Raw genomic sequence first — 16,460 nt, 5'->3', positions numbered from 1 at the left:
AATATGTCCCAGTGAACTTGTGGACAATTACCCTAAAAATATCACATATTTTAAAAATTCTCAAAAGTTTGAACAAAATGCAATGCCAGCCAAATTCATTTTTTCACATTAAAAATTACCATTCAGATTTGAAAAAAAGTCAAAAACTATGGATAAAAGAATGGACCGATTCTCTACTTGGGTTGATTTGACCCAACTTTAAGTCAAGAAATTGGTCTTTAAGTGTAAAACACCTCATAAATATTGGTCAGATCCTATACTTGGGTCAAACAATTGGGGCATTTTGTATAAAACAACCCATAAAGTTGGGTCAAATTGACCCATAAAGTGTATCGGTCCATTTTTGATCCATAAATGGGTTACTTTTGACCCAACTGTTTTTAGAGTGTATATTCAATTTCTATAGCCATGCCTCATCGCTTTTTCTCTTCAAACCCTTTTCTCCACATTAAGAACGTATTATGAAACAAAGAGACTCAAGCCAAATAACTCGGCATACTTTGCCAACAAATTTGCTGAAATGCAACATTCAGAGTAGAGAGGAAGAGAAGTCCTGATACATTTACATCCTGTTTAATCTGGTCATATTTGCTCTGGTGAACTCTGAATCTTCTTTTACACACAGTGAAACATTACACACAACAACATTAACAAACATACAGTCTGTGGAATGCACAAATGAGTCTCAAATCATATCTTTCAAGTTTTCAAGCTAGTCCCCAAATTAAAAAAATAAAAGTAAGTCAAGTGGGGGAGGTTAAATGGGGAGGACAAATGGGGAGTTGGCAGTTAAAAAACAAAAAAAAAAAAAAAAAAAATTAATTTTTTTTGGGTCATACAGTACTGTATGTTGACATTGTCTCTATAAGAGGACATAGCATATTATTAAAAGTTACTGGGACAAATCATCCTTCGCTGTGATGAGAACTAACCAATCTGACAAAAGGTATAACCAAGTGGTGATGTCACTCATTAATAGCCTATCAGAGACTGTAGAGACAGACTGTGTGACCGAAGTAAGTCACCTCTATTGGATTTTTATTTGATGGTGAGGGGGGATCATCAAACAATAGAAAACTGGTAACATTGAGTGTTTTTGCAACACTCCATCTAATAGTAATAGTCATGCTAGCAATGTAACTCAAAGGCCCCCTTGTTTGCCGTGTAGCTTTGGCCAGAGACTCAAGGGGGCAGAGGGGAGGAGTGAAGTGAAGCTCCATTGAAATATTGCTCTCAGTATAAAAACTGAATGTTATGTAATGGCATGGTTATGAAACTTTTATAGCAGTGACACACAGCACATTTTGAGTTTGTGACACAAAGAAAGATTTGAAGTCCCATCTCACGTTCTTGTAGACTCTGCTTCTGAGACGTTTGTGGCTAAACATGAAGGGGGAGTTGGGGAGGGGGTTTCCCGATTACATTTCTTAGCAAAACGTACACAAAATACTTGAACAAAAAAGTAACATCATTTCATGTTTTTCCATTTAGTAAAGTTAAAAAACAAAAAACAAAACCCAGAACCTTCAAATATGTATATTACATTAATTTTAATGTATACTCCTTAATATCCAAGTTAATTAAAATACAGTAAATAATAACCAACAGTTGCTTTTATCATTGTGTGATTGTATGGATTTCACCTTTTGGTTCTGTCATTTATTTCACATTTTATACAGTATCATATTAGTGGTCACCAATGTATTATTTAAGATAATGAATATGCATGTATTCGTAGTTGGACATTACGATATTTTTGGGCAATATTTAATTTAATCAATTCCAAAATAATAATTGAAGATATATTAGTTTAGATTTTTTGTTTACTTTTTTTCTTCTTCTTTTCATTGTAACTCCTGTGAAAAGTGTCCTTTTAAATGATTGTAGCATTTCAAATACTTGAGCGAGCAAAGCACAAAAATTCGAGCTTCTTCTGGGTTATATGAATAAAACGAAACTCTGTGACCATCAGTTGCATAAAGTTACAATGGCCTTTTCATGGGGAAAAAAAATCCACAGTGTCAATTAAGCATTGCAGTAGTACTGCAACCAAACCATACAAGTAAGTGGTCAATTAATTATTTACATCAATTCTAAAGTCAAGTTGAGTCTTTCATAAGTTTTAGCTTTCTAAAATTGACAAATACAGAATTAAATCCTGTTATGTTGTTCAATGTTGTTCAATACTATCAAAAAATGCAAGTCTCCACCAAGGCCATCATCATCACTTTTTTTTTTTTTTTTTTACTGTATCCACTTGCCTTTAATGGGGTCATAGGTTAGCTGGAGTTCATGTACCCTTCTCCTGTTATATGTGACACAATGAAAACAGAATAAATATGCATCATTTGACAGATTTATTAAATGACTGTTTTTTTTGTTTTGTTTTTTTTAGCAAATCATTTTCTAGCCAAGGTCATATAAGTTGAGCAAAAATCTCTCTTGAATATGATCTTGAATATTTAGTCGGCGTTGATACAAAAGCTACAAGCCCTCATGCAATGAAGCAGCTGCACTTTTTTTTTTTTTTTTTTTTCTCGGTCGTCGACGTTTGTGTAACTATTGGAAAAGCGGTGTCAAATTTCTCTTCCTCATGGAAAGTGAACGAACTCTCTGTGTGAAAATGGATCTTTGATGTCATCTTTACCCCGACATGCTAAACTAGAGTGATGTGTGATGAATGAGCAAAATAATTCTGGAAAAGATGTGACAATTAAAATGTATATTGAACCTTATATTCCCATTTTAGATTGAAGAACACTGTTCAGTGTTTAAACAAACAAGCAAACGGAGAAAAATCCCTCCAGCGATGAGACAAAGTAATAAACCCACTGCTTTTACAAGTGAAAAGCATTATTTCTTTGCCCTATTCAAATAAGATGGGAAGTTTTATTATTACATAAGCTACATAGGCTTCTTTGTCCTAAACCTAAAGGAATTCTTCCTTATACTGACACCCAGTGATCAAAGAGAAGAACTACAGATTAGCATGTTTGGGTGATTGCTGTAGTACATGGAAGGAAGCCTGTATTATAGTAAAGACAGACCAATGTCTTTTTGTTTTGGTCTCTTGTCGGTAGGAAGATTCCAGCTGACATAACACACAGTAGGAGCAGCATGGCTCCGGGAGTAGATTGGCAGTCTGCCAACATGAAGTGGGTTTGTTCCTGTGATTTTACTTAAAAATAAATACATAAACAAATGAATAAACTGCAAAATGTGCTTAGAATTTCTGAGTGAAAAGTCGTACTTGGTTTTTATGGGATAGGCAAACTCGTGTACAGTAAAAATACTTTGAGTAAAATTTACTCTGAATATTTTACTCTATTCCAAGTGTAAATTTTATTCTGTTTAGAGTGGGACCAAATACAAGTCAAGTCAAGTCATCTTAACTCTTTTTAGAGTAAAATGTAGGCCTACTCTACAAAATATGTGTGGGGTAGCTGTATTTTCATTTTCGTTGCTTCAACCAAGAAATGTATGGCTATATATATATATATATATATATATATATATATATATATATATATATATATATATATATATATAGAGAGAGAGAGAGAGAGAGAGAGAGAGAGAGAGAGATGAGCATGACTGTAAATGTACAAAAGCTAAATGTCGCTTAATGACACAAGAATAAAAGGAATTGTCACCAAAATTCAACTGCAATTCTACTCATGTCACTTCAACCTCTGCAAATATCAAAACAATTGCCACAGTATTTTGAATTTTATGGGAAGTTTTGTTTCACCATACAAGGCGCTCACAAACGCAACTGTATAAACTTAAGTACACTATTTTTGACCGATTTAAAATGATAACAGTGACCTCTAGAGTCGTCTTGTGATAAACACAGGTTTTGTTTTGTTCTGTTTTTTTTTAAAGGACGCCAACTTCAACGTGTATGCAATCACTATACTTAAATACCACCAGTCCTCCAACAATAACGACCTCCTCCAACAAGTCCTCTTTGTAGTACAGTAAGTACACCATTTTTTTCTGATTTCAAATGATAAAACACTGACCTTATAGTATTATAATCAGCATTGAGATGCTTTTTTTTTTTTAAGAATGAAAACCACTTGAGCAAGTAATGAGAAATTTGCACACTTGAATTATCTCTGAAACATGCCACAATGTGCATGACATAAGTGAGGTGACGCATCCCCAAATAAACTGACAATATCAGCAATGAATTACCCAAAACTCGAGTTGTATACGAATACTTGCTGACATTGCCAAGGCTAGCTCTTGTTTATACACCTGCATTGATAAATATTGTCTGGCTCTAATTACGTTTGTACATATGTTGTAACCGTCAAGGCTACATGATGAAGCTGTATTGTGACTACAATGAATCTGCTGTCAAAACGCAAAATGGGGGTTGTTGGTCTGATTCCTGGAATGCGGCTGGCGTGGGCTACTCTGCTGGGTGAGCTAGGCTGGGTAGCGCACAGGAGTCATCAAGAACTACAAGTGCTACCAACAGTGGTGCTAGCTGACCAGAATCGAGGGAAAATTGCATGAATCGCAATGGGCCGAATGCAAGCCGATCTACTCTTCTGGAAGCCACAACGTGTGAAAGCTGATCTGAGGTCAGCGAAGGCCCTACTGGTGAAAGAGAAGACTTGCGCTTGCCTTAGCTGCTCGCCTGGTGGGATGGGCCTGCTGCTGGCGTCTGGGGACAGATTTACCAGTTCAAATGACTGGGACTAGCCACAATCTACACACGGACATTCAAGATGAACTGAGCGAGCAGTGTCTGGGATAGTATGGGATGGATAACGATAAAAATCAATGACTATTCTAAATAATGTATATGACTAATGCGTTATAGTAATGGATCGATGGGGACGGGTCTCGAATAAGCCATCGGCTTCTACCCGTCAGCTCTTCTTTCGGATGTCAATGTTGCAAATGATGTGATGTGATTGATGTAAGCTGTAATGTGTCCGAAAGGAAAAAATAAATAAACCAAACCAATTAGACAATCCTGTATTTCATTGAAGTAATTTAATTACATTCTACAAAATATATTCATTTTTTAAATATGTTAATTTACCTAAAATACTCAGGTTGGCTTGACAACACAAATCAAAGATTCAATAACTGTATAGTGTGGGGACATGAGGATTGTGACCATCAATTCAATGTGCTGGCTGTAGGAAGAAGCTGACAAAATAGCATTGAATTCCACAATAAATTAGCATAAACAAGTCCCAATAGGAAAATTGTGGTTGAGGATCTGTGATGAAATGACAAGTGTAATGGTTCAATCGTCTGAACGGCTTTAATTCCCAATCAGTGACATTGCTAATGCTGAGTGTGAGAAGTTGTTTATCTCTACATGTACCTTGTGAGGGTAACCAGTTAAATGTGTATATTCTGCCTTTGGACGAAGTCAGCGACTTTAAAATGACTCATCACAAAATTTGACATTTTCTATAAAACACACTCTACATTACTCTACAAGTAATGTTATGTACTTTTTATCCCTTTTTATCCTGATCCCCTTTTTATAGTTACATTGTTGTGGCAAATACACAATTTTTTATTACAGATAAGCACCATTTCTATGGAATTTATTTCGATACATAAACTTAAAAAAATGTTATCGATAAATACAATCCATCACTGAGCTATTTAAAAAAAACAAAAAACTTCTAATTTATTGTATATCTACAGTGCTCAGCATAAATGAGTACCGATTTTCTATGGGATTCTATACAACAACATACTCCCACAAATGTGGGCCATTGATTGCAAACAAGTTTTTTAATTATTACCCACAAAAAAGTATATATTTTTAAATTAAATGTATTAAAGTACATTTTGCGCAAATAAGTAGACCCCGAGAAAAAGACTGACAACTTATTAATTCTAGACCTAGCAGACATGTTGCAAACCATAACCATCACAGAGGACATAGAAAATACTAGAAAATAAAGTAGTTGTTTTTGTTGTGGGATGCATTAATTTGTTTAGTTCATTTGATGAAACTGAATATTTTGTAATTACAACCTTACTTTCATGTTGTGAGTTAAGCACATATTCTACAGAAAACATTTTGTCAAAATTTTGGAAATTGTTCTTAAGTTCATTGAGATATTGATAAAATCTTTACATTTTTCGAAGGGGGTGTACTCATTTATGCTGAATATTTCCTAAAGCTTGTTGAGAATAAGCATCGACACCCTTTCCTCCGACAAAGAAGGGGGACAAAAAGGCATGACATTAGTGGTGTTCTTTGGCAGTTTTCCAGGCCCGGTAGCTGAGGTGACTGCTTCCTCCATAGCACAATGTGGTCAAGAAGGCAAAACACTGGAAAAAGTAGAGGAAAAGAAAAACATATTTTGAGAGAACAAGGCAGCAGTCTTGCTAATAACGGTAGTTCTAGGCAATCAACTTTAAGGGAACAGTTTGGAAAATGTCCTTTTATGTCTTTTACCCAGTGCATGAAGCCATGCCCAGAAAATATTCTTGCTGTGTTGTACAGACGTTTCAGTTTTGGTCGCCCAATACTTTTGTCCATATTGTGTCGCTTTGTTGTCGTTTTGATTATCTGTTCTACGGCAATCATTTGAACAATTGCAGTAGTAGTCGGTAGCAGGTAATGTTTGCAATAACGTTAATATTTTGTCGGAATGAGCGAGTACCGATACCAGGTATCGGTATGAGGCCCATACCAGGATACGGGTATCGATACTAGTATCATTCCCCTCTCTTGTGGCCCTTTTTAACGTCAGTAACGAAAGGCTGAAATGGTTATTTTGCATTTATTGACCGCCACAGGGGGCTCCGGTAAGAATCTTCAGTTGTACTCAACGATTTAATTAGCTTGAAGTGCAGACAAATCTTTGCATATTATATAGTATATCATCATTGATCAGTGCACTGCTATGAGATTAATGACAAATGGAGAACGTGAAACAGGAAACGTAAATACAGAGCAGCCTTCCAAATTAAAGGCATGGATTTCACTATGGTACTGTATATGCCTACTGCCCGAAGCCAGCTCGGATAGGCTCCAGCACCCCTGTGACCCTTGTGAGGAGTAAGCTGTTAGGAAAATGGATGGATGGATGGTACTGTATATAGCGTGGTCATACAAATGTTTGGGGCACAGTAGCTCTTACCGCAGATGCGGCCCAGCAGTTGTGGGTGTGTCTCCCGGCGACGGCACTCTGCAGGGAGAGGACTTATAACACTGCTGTCAGCAGATACAGAGCTGTAGCGCTGCTGTTTAAACACAAAGACTAGCAAAACCAGAAGAAAAACTAGTCAGACTCTTGCCTTGAATCTCAAATCAGGACCATCAACTATCATAAACGTATCACTCAACATACTAATTAGACTGATTAAATGCTTATCTTGAAATAAAAAGCAAAACCTACACACAAAATCCAACTCCAAAGTGGTAGTTTTGGAGCATTTAGAGTAAATAGAAATAGGTCTCAAACTCTTGGATTTCAAAATAAATGTTAGACATGATCTGTTAGTTTATTTTGTTTTACCAGTGTGGTCCAAGGAACTTGGGGCATCCTATTTTGGGCTCCAGTGAGATAAACTATCAAGAGGCAAATGGTAATGACCCAGTACAAGGTGGAAACAAGCATAACCCAGCAGAGGGCAAAGAGATGAAAATATTGTGTGCCAGCTAGCAGAATCCACACCAACAACCCACAGGCCTGCGGAAAGAAGAGAAGATGATGAGACTGTTGGGTTGCCTGTGTCAGGAAAGTTTTTGTTTTACAGAGAAATCTGAGAAAGGGGAGGTCCATTAATCCGTCCCAGTGTGTTGACCAATCAGCCAATTAGTTTTAAGGACCAAAATTAAAAAAAAATTAAAAATAAAAAAATATTTACCACGATCCGCCATTTTGGTTGTTTAGTATCGCCTCGAACGTTTTCAGGTCGGAACTGGGAAAAGCCAACTTGGATATATCCAACTTGCGACCGAATGCAGCATTATGCTGCGTTGAAGTCATATTTATCCCACTTGGAGTGTTCCAGTTCTGCCCCCAAAAGCGTTTGAGGCAAATGTACAATAAAGATGGCTGATTCCGATAACATAGGTCAAGATGAAAATGAAATGAATGAAAGTAGTGAAAAAATGGAAGTTAGTATGATGGAAACACGACTATGTTGACAATTGCCGAATGATGGACACTTTAGAATACATTGACACGCCCATCTCTGGTCAAATCCTTCTCAGACGTTTGAAAGGAAGGCAATAAGCCCTGCCCTTTGAGTTTCTCTGCAAGTTTCCTGCTGAAAGTCTCCTATCACAGCTCAAAAATACATTTAGCTCTCATGCGAACCAACTTGTCAGTTACTTGTATTTACGGTACTTACTTTACTACATCATCACTATTCACCATGGCTGTATTATAATACATACAATCAAATACCTTCAATTGTGTAAATCAAGAATGTATCAGCAGTGCAATTGACATGTCATGAGTAAGTTTCCGTTCGTTGCCTGTCAAACGTCCTGATTTAACTATGTTTTGAAAAAATACGTCATGACTTATTTCATTCAGCTGATTTGGGAAGGAAGCAAGACAATGAGCAGGCGGGGGAGGAAGAGTGTCTAAGAAAGTTTTGTGATTAACATCCTACTTGCTTGAGAGAGTTTATTTCTGACTATACGAGGGGAAAAAAACATTTGCAGTTTTTAAAAGCTAAAAAGGTAAATCACATTATCGTCATCCATAAACACATAAATTCCCTTTAACATTTGGACTTATAAAAACAATCTTTTTGGTGGAGTGAATGGTCTAACTGATGTTCACATCCACTAATTGGCTATGTTGAGTAAATTTTTATACATTATGTGGAGCAATTTAAGGACTCAAATTGAAACTATGTAGCTTTGTTTTTCTACTAATTTTTGTCCAATTAAAATGGAGCTGTATCTCCAGAGTTTTCTACGTTACAGCTAATGATGATGATGAAGAAACAATTAGCTCACAATTTTTCACTGGTATGCATTCTAACGTTTTCATGAACGGTGGTGACTCTACATCGAAGTCACAAGTCACTGTTTCCTTTGTTTGTTTGTACATAGTACATTTGCCCAAGTGCTCCAGGAATTCTACCTAGCAACAAGCGGAAAAGCAAACATCTGACATGACAAGAAATAAAGACACAATCACTCATTGATTAATCTACATTTCTTTCTGATCAAATGAAAAAAATAAAAGTTTAAAACTTATTTTTGTTATACAAATGCCAACTGATCATGAACAAAAGCAAATTATTTTTCAAATCCATCAGTTTCTTAACCACTCCCTGAGTTTAAAATCCTTTTTCACCTTTGGCCATGTTTGTCAATGGTGATACAAAGTCATAACAGCATTTCTTTAAATATATATTTAAACTTACTATTTCTGCCATGAGGAGAATCCCCTGAGCCGTCGAGGTGAATTGTTGGTTGAAGGCCAAAGTGGATGGTGAGATACTGGACTCTGATAGAGTGGGAGGTCTTTGATCCAACGCCATTATGCTTCTCTCCAAGATGTCCTGATGGAGATTGTCTTTGTGCGCTCAGTGAGACAGACGCTGTTGTAGAGGAAGTTGTGTTCCAGTGCCGGAGACCAACAAGGCCACCCACCCTTTGAATCTGATAAATACTACTCTACTTTCGCATTCACAGGACACACTAAATAAATATTTCAATATGCGATTCCTTTTTACTTGGCATTTATCCATACATCTATTTCCACTGCTTGTCTTATTGAAGTTTGGGGGTCAACTGTAGTCCATCCCAGCTGAATTTGGACAAAGCAGAATTTACCCTGGATAAATCACCTGTCAATCACAAGGGAAGTACAGTACAGTAAAGACAAATATATAAATGTTTTTGCACTCAAAGGAAAGAGGTTAGAGTAGCTCAAGAAAACCAACGCAAGCATTCAGATGCAAACACCACAGAGGAAGGCCTGAGCTGAGTTTCGTACCTAGACCCCAAGACTGTGAATCAGACGGGTTAACCACTACTCCAATATGCAATCCCACTTGGCATTCAATTTACAAACATAAAATAAAGAAACAAATACGATGTGGTAGTGAATACCTGCGATTGGCTGGCAACCAGTTCAGGGTGTACCCTTCCTACTGCCCGAAGCCGGCTGGGATAGGTTCCGGCACCCCCGCAACCCTTGTGAGGAGTAAGCGGTTTTAAGAAAATGGATGGATGGATAGTAGTGAATACAGCAGCGAGTGTAGGATCTGGTCAAGCGATGGATTAAACATATAAATACTAGATACTCTACTTGTTATCAGAACCCCAACATTCCCAGCCATCATGTGTTCAAGTACTTGAATGCTTGTGTGTTTGTCCTCACGATGCATTGCCATATACTGCAGTTTTGCTGAAGATACATGCACAGCAAGATGGTTGATTTAAACTCCCAAAGTATAAATGTAACATTTAACAGTTAAATTGTGTCCAGAGCATGTTATTGCACAGAGTTGATCACATAGGTGTCTATTCACTAAAGGTTTGCGTGGCCTTTGCACCGCGCTAACCGGTAAAAATGGAGCAATCTGGGAGCGCCTAATTCACTAAACGCACAGATGGGGAAATCCGTCACTAAGGAAACAGTCAACCAGAATGCGCCACGGTGCGCCGGTGGTATTTGCGCGTATGTAAATTAGGTAATTTGACGCAAAATATGCCCACCCCAATGCAAATGAGACTCATTAAGTCTAATTCACTAACACCCGCGCAGATAGCCACACCGAGTTTGCGTGACGCAAATAAAGTTTTTGGAAAAGCATGTATTAACCTGACGCAACCTCGATCCCGGGATCATGACAGCAGTGCATGGCACGTTGCACAGTCGCTCTCTGGCTATTCACGCAGAGTCCAACCTCGCTTTCTGATAATGTCATCTTTCTCGCAACTGTTACTATAACAACCATGTTCTTGGCGCAAATCCATTGCCATGTGTGGTAAATCAGGTGCAAATTTGCTCCAAGCTGTCAGTTTTGTGGGTGTGTTTGCGCCGGTATATGATTAGAGCAATATCCTTAGTGAATAGGTGGGTAACTGGGCGCAGACTGCGGGTGCAGTTGTGATGCAATATTTCGCGCTATTACCGGATGCAGCACATTCTTAGTTAATATACCCCATCGTGTCAGAACAACTCCACAGAGATGTAATGACTTAGGCTACCTTTATATCTCCTCTCCAGTTTGAGAGAGGCGAGACAGCGGCATTTTACTCCTCCTGTAGGCCTGTATTCACACTGTAAGGGAAATTAAAGTCAAACTCAGCGAAATAATTATGAATCGATGCTGTGAACTGTAGTACAGCATGGGACTTTGAAAATTTTTGGCCAAGCGTCAGACTTAGAAAAAATTCTGGCCAGCATGGGACTTAGAAGAAATTCTGGCCAGCATGGGACTTTGAAAATTTTCGGCCAGGCATCAGACTTAGAAAAAATTCTGGCCAGCATGGGACTTTGAAAAAATTCTGGCCAGCATGGGACTTTGAAAAAATTCTGGCCAGCATGGGACTTTGAAAATTTTCGGCCAGGCGTCAGACTTAGAAAAAATTCTGGCCAGCATGGGACTTTGAAAATTTTCGGCCAGGCGTCAGACTTAGAAAAAATTCTGGCCAGCATGGGACTTTGAAAATTTTCAGCCTGGCGTCAGACTTAGAAAAAATTCTGGCCAGCATGGGACTTTGAAAATTTTCAGCCAGGCATCAGACTTAGAAAAAATTCTGGCCAGCATGGGACTTTGAAAAAATTCTGGCAGTTGTCAGACTTTGAAATTTTTCGGCCAGGCGTCAGACTTAGAAAAAATTCTGGCCACCATGGGACTTTGAAAATTTTCGGCTAGGCGTCAGACTTAGAAAAAATTCTGGCCAGCATGGGACTTTGAAAAAATTCTGGCCAAGTGTCAGACTTAGAAAAAATTCTGGCCAACATGGGACTTTGAAAATTTTCGGCCAGGCGTCAGACTTAGAAAAAATTCTGGCCAACATGGGACTTTGAAAAAATTCTGGACAGCATGGGACTTTGAAAATTTTCGGCCAGGCGTCAGACTTAGAAAAAATTCTGGCCAGCATGGGACTTTGAAAATTTTCAGCCAGGCGTCAGACTTTGAAAAAATTCTGGCCAGCATGGGACTTTGAAAAAATTCTGGACAGCATGGGACTTTGAAAATTTTCGGCCAAGCGTCAGACTTAGAAAAAATTCTGGCCAGCATGGGACTTAGAAGAAATTCTGGCCAGCATGGGACTTTGAAAATTTTCGGCCAAGCGTCAGACTTAGAAAAAATTCTGGCCAACATGGGACTTTGAAAAAATTCTGGACAGCATGGGACTTTGAAAATTTTCGGCCAGGCGTCAGACTTAGAAAAAATTCTGGCCAGCATGGGACTTTGAAAATTTTCGGCCAGGCGTCAGACTTAGAAAAAATTCTGGCCAGCATGGGACTTTGAAAATTTTCAGCCAGGCATCAGACTTAGAAAAAATTCTGGCCATCATGGGACTTTGAAAATTTTCAGCCAGGCGTCAGACTTTGAAAAAATTCTGGCCAGCATGGGACTTTGAAAAAATTCTGGACAGCATGGGACTTTGAAAATTTTCGGCCAAGCGTCAGACTTAGAAAAAATTCTGGCCAGCATGGGACTTAGAAGAAATTCTGGCCAGCATGGGACTTTGAAAATTTTCAGCCAGGCATCAGACTTAGAAAAAATTCTGGCCATCATGGGACTTTGAAAATTTTCGGCCAGGCGTCAGACTTAGAAAAAATTCTGGCCAACATGGGACTTTGAAAAAATTCTGGACAGCATGGGACTTTGAAAATTTTCGGCCAGGCGTCAGACTTAGAAGAAATTCTGGCCAGCATGGGACTTTGAAAATTTTCGGCCAGGCGTCAGACTTAGAAAAAATTCTGGCCATCATGGGACTTTGAAAATTTTCAGCCAGGCATCAGACTTAGAAAAAAATTCTGGCCATCATGGGACTTTGAAAATTTTCAGCCAGGCGTCAGACTTTGAAAAAATTCTGGCCAGCATGGGACTTTGAAAATTTTCGGCCAGGCGTCAGACTTAGAAAAAATTCTGGCCAGCATGGGACTTTGAAAATTTTCGGCCAGGCGTCAGACTTAGAAAAAATTCTGGCCAGCATGGGACTTTGAAAATTTTCAGCCTGGCGTCAGACTTAGAAAAAATTCTGGCCAGCATGGGACTTTGAAAATTTTCAGCCAGGCATCAGACTTAGAAAAAATTCTGGCCAGCATGGGACTTTGAAAAAATTCTGGCAGTTGTCAGACTTTGAAATTTTTCGGCCAGGCGTCAGACTTAGAAAAAATTCTGGCCAGCATGGGACTTTGAAAATTTTCGGGCAGGCATCAACTTTGAAAAAATTCTGGCCAGCATGGGACTTTGAAAATTTTCAGCCAGGCATCAGACTTAGAAAAAATTCTGGCCATCATGGGACTTTGAAAAAATTCTGGACAGCATGGGACTTTGAAAATTTTCGGCCAAGCGTCAGACTTAGAAAAAATTCTGGCCAGCATGGGACTTAGAAGAAATTCTGGCCAGCATGGGACTTTGAAAATTTTCGGCCAAGCGTCAGACTTAGAAAAAATTCTGGCCAACATGGGACTTTGAAAAAATTCTGGACAGCATGGGACTTTGAAAATTTTCGGCCAGGCGTCAGACTTAGAAAAAATTCTGGCCAGCATGGGACTTTGAAAATTTTCGGCCAGGCGTCAGACTTAGAAAAAATTCTGGCCAGCATGGGACTTTGAAAATTTTCAGCCAGGCATCAGACTTAGAAAAAATTCTGGCCATCATGGGACTTTGAAAATTTTCAGCCAGGCGTCAGACTTTGAAAAAATTCTGGCCAGCATGGGACTTTGAAAAAATTCTGGACAGAATGGGACTTTGAAAATTTTCGGCCAAGCGTCAGACTTAGAAAAAATTCTGGCCAGCATGGGACTTAGAAGAAATTCTGGCCAGCATGGGACTTTGAAAATTTTCGGCCAGGCGTCAGACTTAGAAAAAATTCTGGCCAGCATGGGACTTTGAAAAAATTCTGGCCAGCATGGGACTTAGAAAAAATTCTGGCCAGCATGGGACTTAGAAAAAATTCTGGCCAGCATGGGACTTTGAAAATTTTTGGCCAAGCGTCAGATTTAGAAAAAATTCTGGCCAGCATGGGACTTAGAAGAAATTCTGGCCAGCATGGGACTTTGAAAATTTTCGGCCAGGCATCAGACTTAGAAAAAATTCTGGCCAGCATGGGACTTTGAAATATTTCAGGCAGGCGTCAGACTTAGAAAATATTCTGGCCAGCATGGGACTTTGAAAAAATTCTGGCCAGCATGGGACTTTGAAAAAATTCTGGCCAGCATGGGACTTTGAAATATTTCAGGCAGGCGTCAGACTTAGAAAATATTCTGGCCAGCATGGGACTTTGAAAAAATTCTGGCCAGCATGGGACTTTGAAAAAATTCTGGCCAGCATGGGACTTTGAAAAAATTCTGGCCAGCATGGGACTTTGAAAATTTTCGGCCAGGCGTCAGACTTAGAAAAAATTCTGGCCAGCATGGGACTTTGAAAATTTTCGGCCAGGCGTCAGACTTAGAAAAAATTCTGGCCAGCATGGGACTTTGAAAAAATTCTGGCCAGCATGGGACTTAGAAAAAATTCTGGCCAGGCGTCAGACTTAGAAAAAATTCTGGCCAGCATGGGACTTTGAAAATTTTTGGCCAAGCGTCAGACTTAGAAAAAATTCTGGCCAGCATGGGACTTAGAAGAAATTCTGGCCAGCATGGGACTTTGAAAATTTTCGGCCAGGCGTCAGACTTTGAAAAAATTCTGGCCAGCATGGGACTTTGAAAAAATTCTGGCCAGCATGGGACTTAGAAAAAATTCTGGCCAGCATGGGACTTTGAAAATTTTTGGCCAGGAGTCAGACTTAGAAAAAATTCTGGCCAGCATGGGACTTTGAAAATTTTCGGCCAGGCGTCAGACTTAGAAAAAATTCTGGCCAACATGGGACTTTGAAAAAATTCTGGACAGCATGGGACTTTGAAAATTTTCGGCCAGGCGTCAGACTTAGAAAAAATTCTGGCCAGCATGGGACTTTGAAAAAATTCTGGCCAGCATGGGACTTAGAAAAAATTCTGGCCAGCATGGGACTTAGAAAAAATTCTGGCCAGCATGGGACTTTGAAAATTTTCGGCCAGGCGTCAGACTTAGAAAAAATTCTGGCCAACATGGGACTTTGAAAAAATTCTGGCCAGCATGGGACTTTGAAAATTTTCGGCCAGGCGTCAGACTTAGAAAAAATTCTGGCCAGCATGGGACTTTGAAAATTTTCAGCCAGGCATCAGACTTAGAAAAAAATTCTGGCCATCATGGGACTTTGAAAATTTTCAGCCAGGCGTCAGACTTTGAAAAAATTCTGGCCAGCATGGGACTTTGAAAATTTTCGGCCAGGCGTCAGACTTAGAAAAAATTCTGGCCAGCATGGGACTTTGAAAATTTTCGGCCAGGCGTCAGACTTAGAAAAAATTCTGGCCAGCATGGGACTTTGAAAATTTTCGGCCAGGCGTCAGACTTAGAAAAAATTCTGGCCAGCATGGGACTTTGAAAATTTTCAGCCTGGCGTCAGACTTAGAAAAAATTCTGGCCAGCATGGGACTTTGAAAAAATTCTGGCAGTTGTCAGACTTTGAAATTTTTCGGCCAGGCGTCAGACTTAGAAAAAATTCTGGCCACCATGGGACTTTGAAAATTTTCGGCTAGGCGTCAGACTTAGAAAAAATTCTGGCCAGCATGGGACTTTGAAAAAATTCTGGCAGGCGTCAGACTTAGAAAAAATTCTGGCCAGCATGGGACTTTGAAAATTTTCGGGCAGGCATCAACTTTGAAAAAATTCTGGCCAGCATGGGACTTTGAAAATTTTCAGCCAGGCATCAGACTTAGAAAAAATTCTGGCCATCATGGGACTTTGAAAAAATTCTGGCCAGCATGGGACTTTGAAAATTTTCGGGCAGGCATCAACTTTGAAAAAATTCTGGCCAGCATGGGACTTTGAAAATTTTCAGCCAGGCATCAGACTTAGAAAAAATTCTGGCCATCATGGGACTTTGAAAATTTTCGGCCAGGCGTCAGACTTAGAAAAAATTCTGGCCAACATGGGACTTTGAAAAAATTGTGGACAGCATGGGACTTTGAAAATTTTCGGCCAGGCGTCAGACTTAGAAAAAATTCTGGCCAGCATGGGACTTAGAAAATTTTCGGCCAGGCGTCAGACTTAGAAAAAATTCTGGCCAGCATGGGACTTTGAAAATTTTCAGCCAGGCGTCAGACTTTGAAAAAATTCTGGCCAGCATGGGACTTTGAAAAAATTCTGGACAGCATGGGACTTTGAAAATTTTCGGCCAAGCGTCAGACTTAGAAAAAATTCTGGCCAGCATGGGACTTAGA

General features: G+C 39.1%; 1 protein-coding gene across 1 annotated transcript; it reads right to left on the bottom strand.

The window, feature by feature from the left end:
- Window positions 1-4,996: 4,996 nt before the first annotated feature.
- Window positions 4,997-9,706, bottom strand: LOC144022425 (CKLF-like MARVEL transmembrane domain-containing protein 8). The gene is given in 5 exon segments (XM_077527196.1): window positions 4,997-6,321; window positions 7,137-7,256; window positions 7,515-7,688; window positions 9,388-9,548; window positions 9,700-9,706. Coding segments are annotated over 5 exon segments (549 nt in total). The 3' UTR covers window positions 4,997-6,234.
- Window positions 9,707-16,460: the final 6,754 nt, after the last annotated feature.

Source organism: Festucalex cinctus, chromosome 7 (assembly GCF_051991245.1).
Source record: "Festucalex cinctus isolate MCC-2025b chromosome 7, RoL_Fcin_1.0, whole genome shotgun sequence".
Classification (NCBI taxonomy): Eukaryota; Metazoa; Chordata; class Actinopteri; order Syngnathiformes; family Syngnathidae; genus Festucalex; species Festucalex cinctus.
This window is presented reverse-complemented; position numbering and strand designations above follow the sequence as displayed.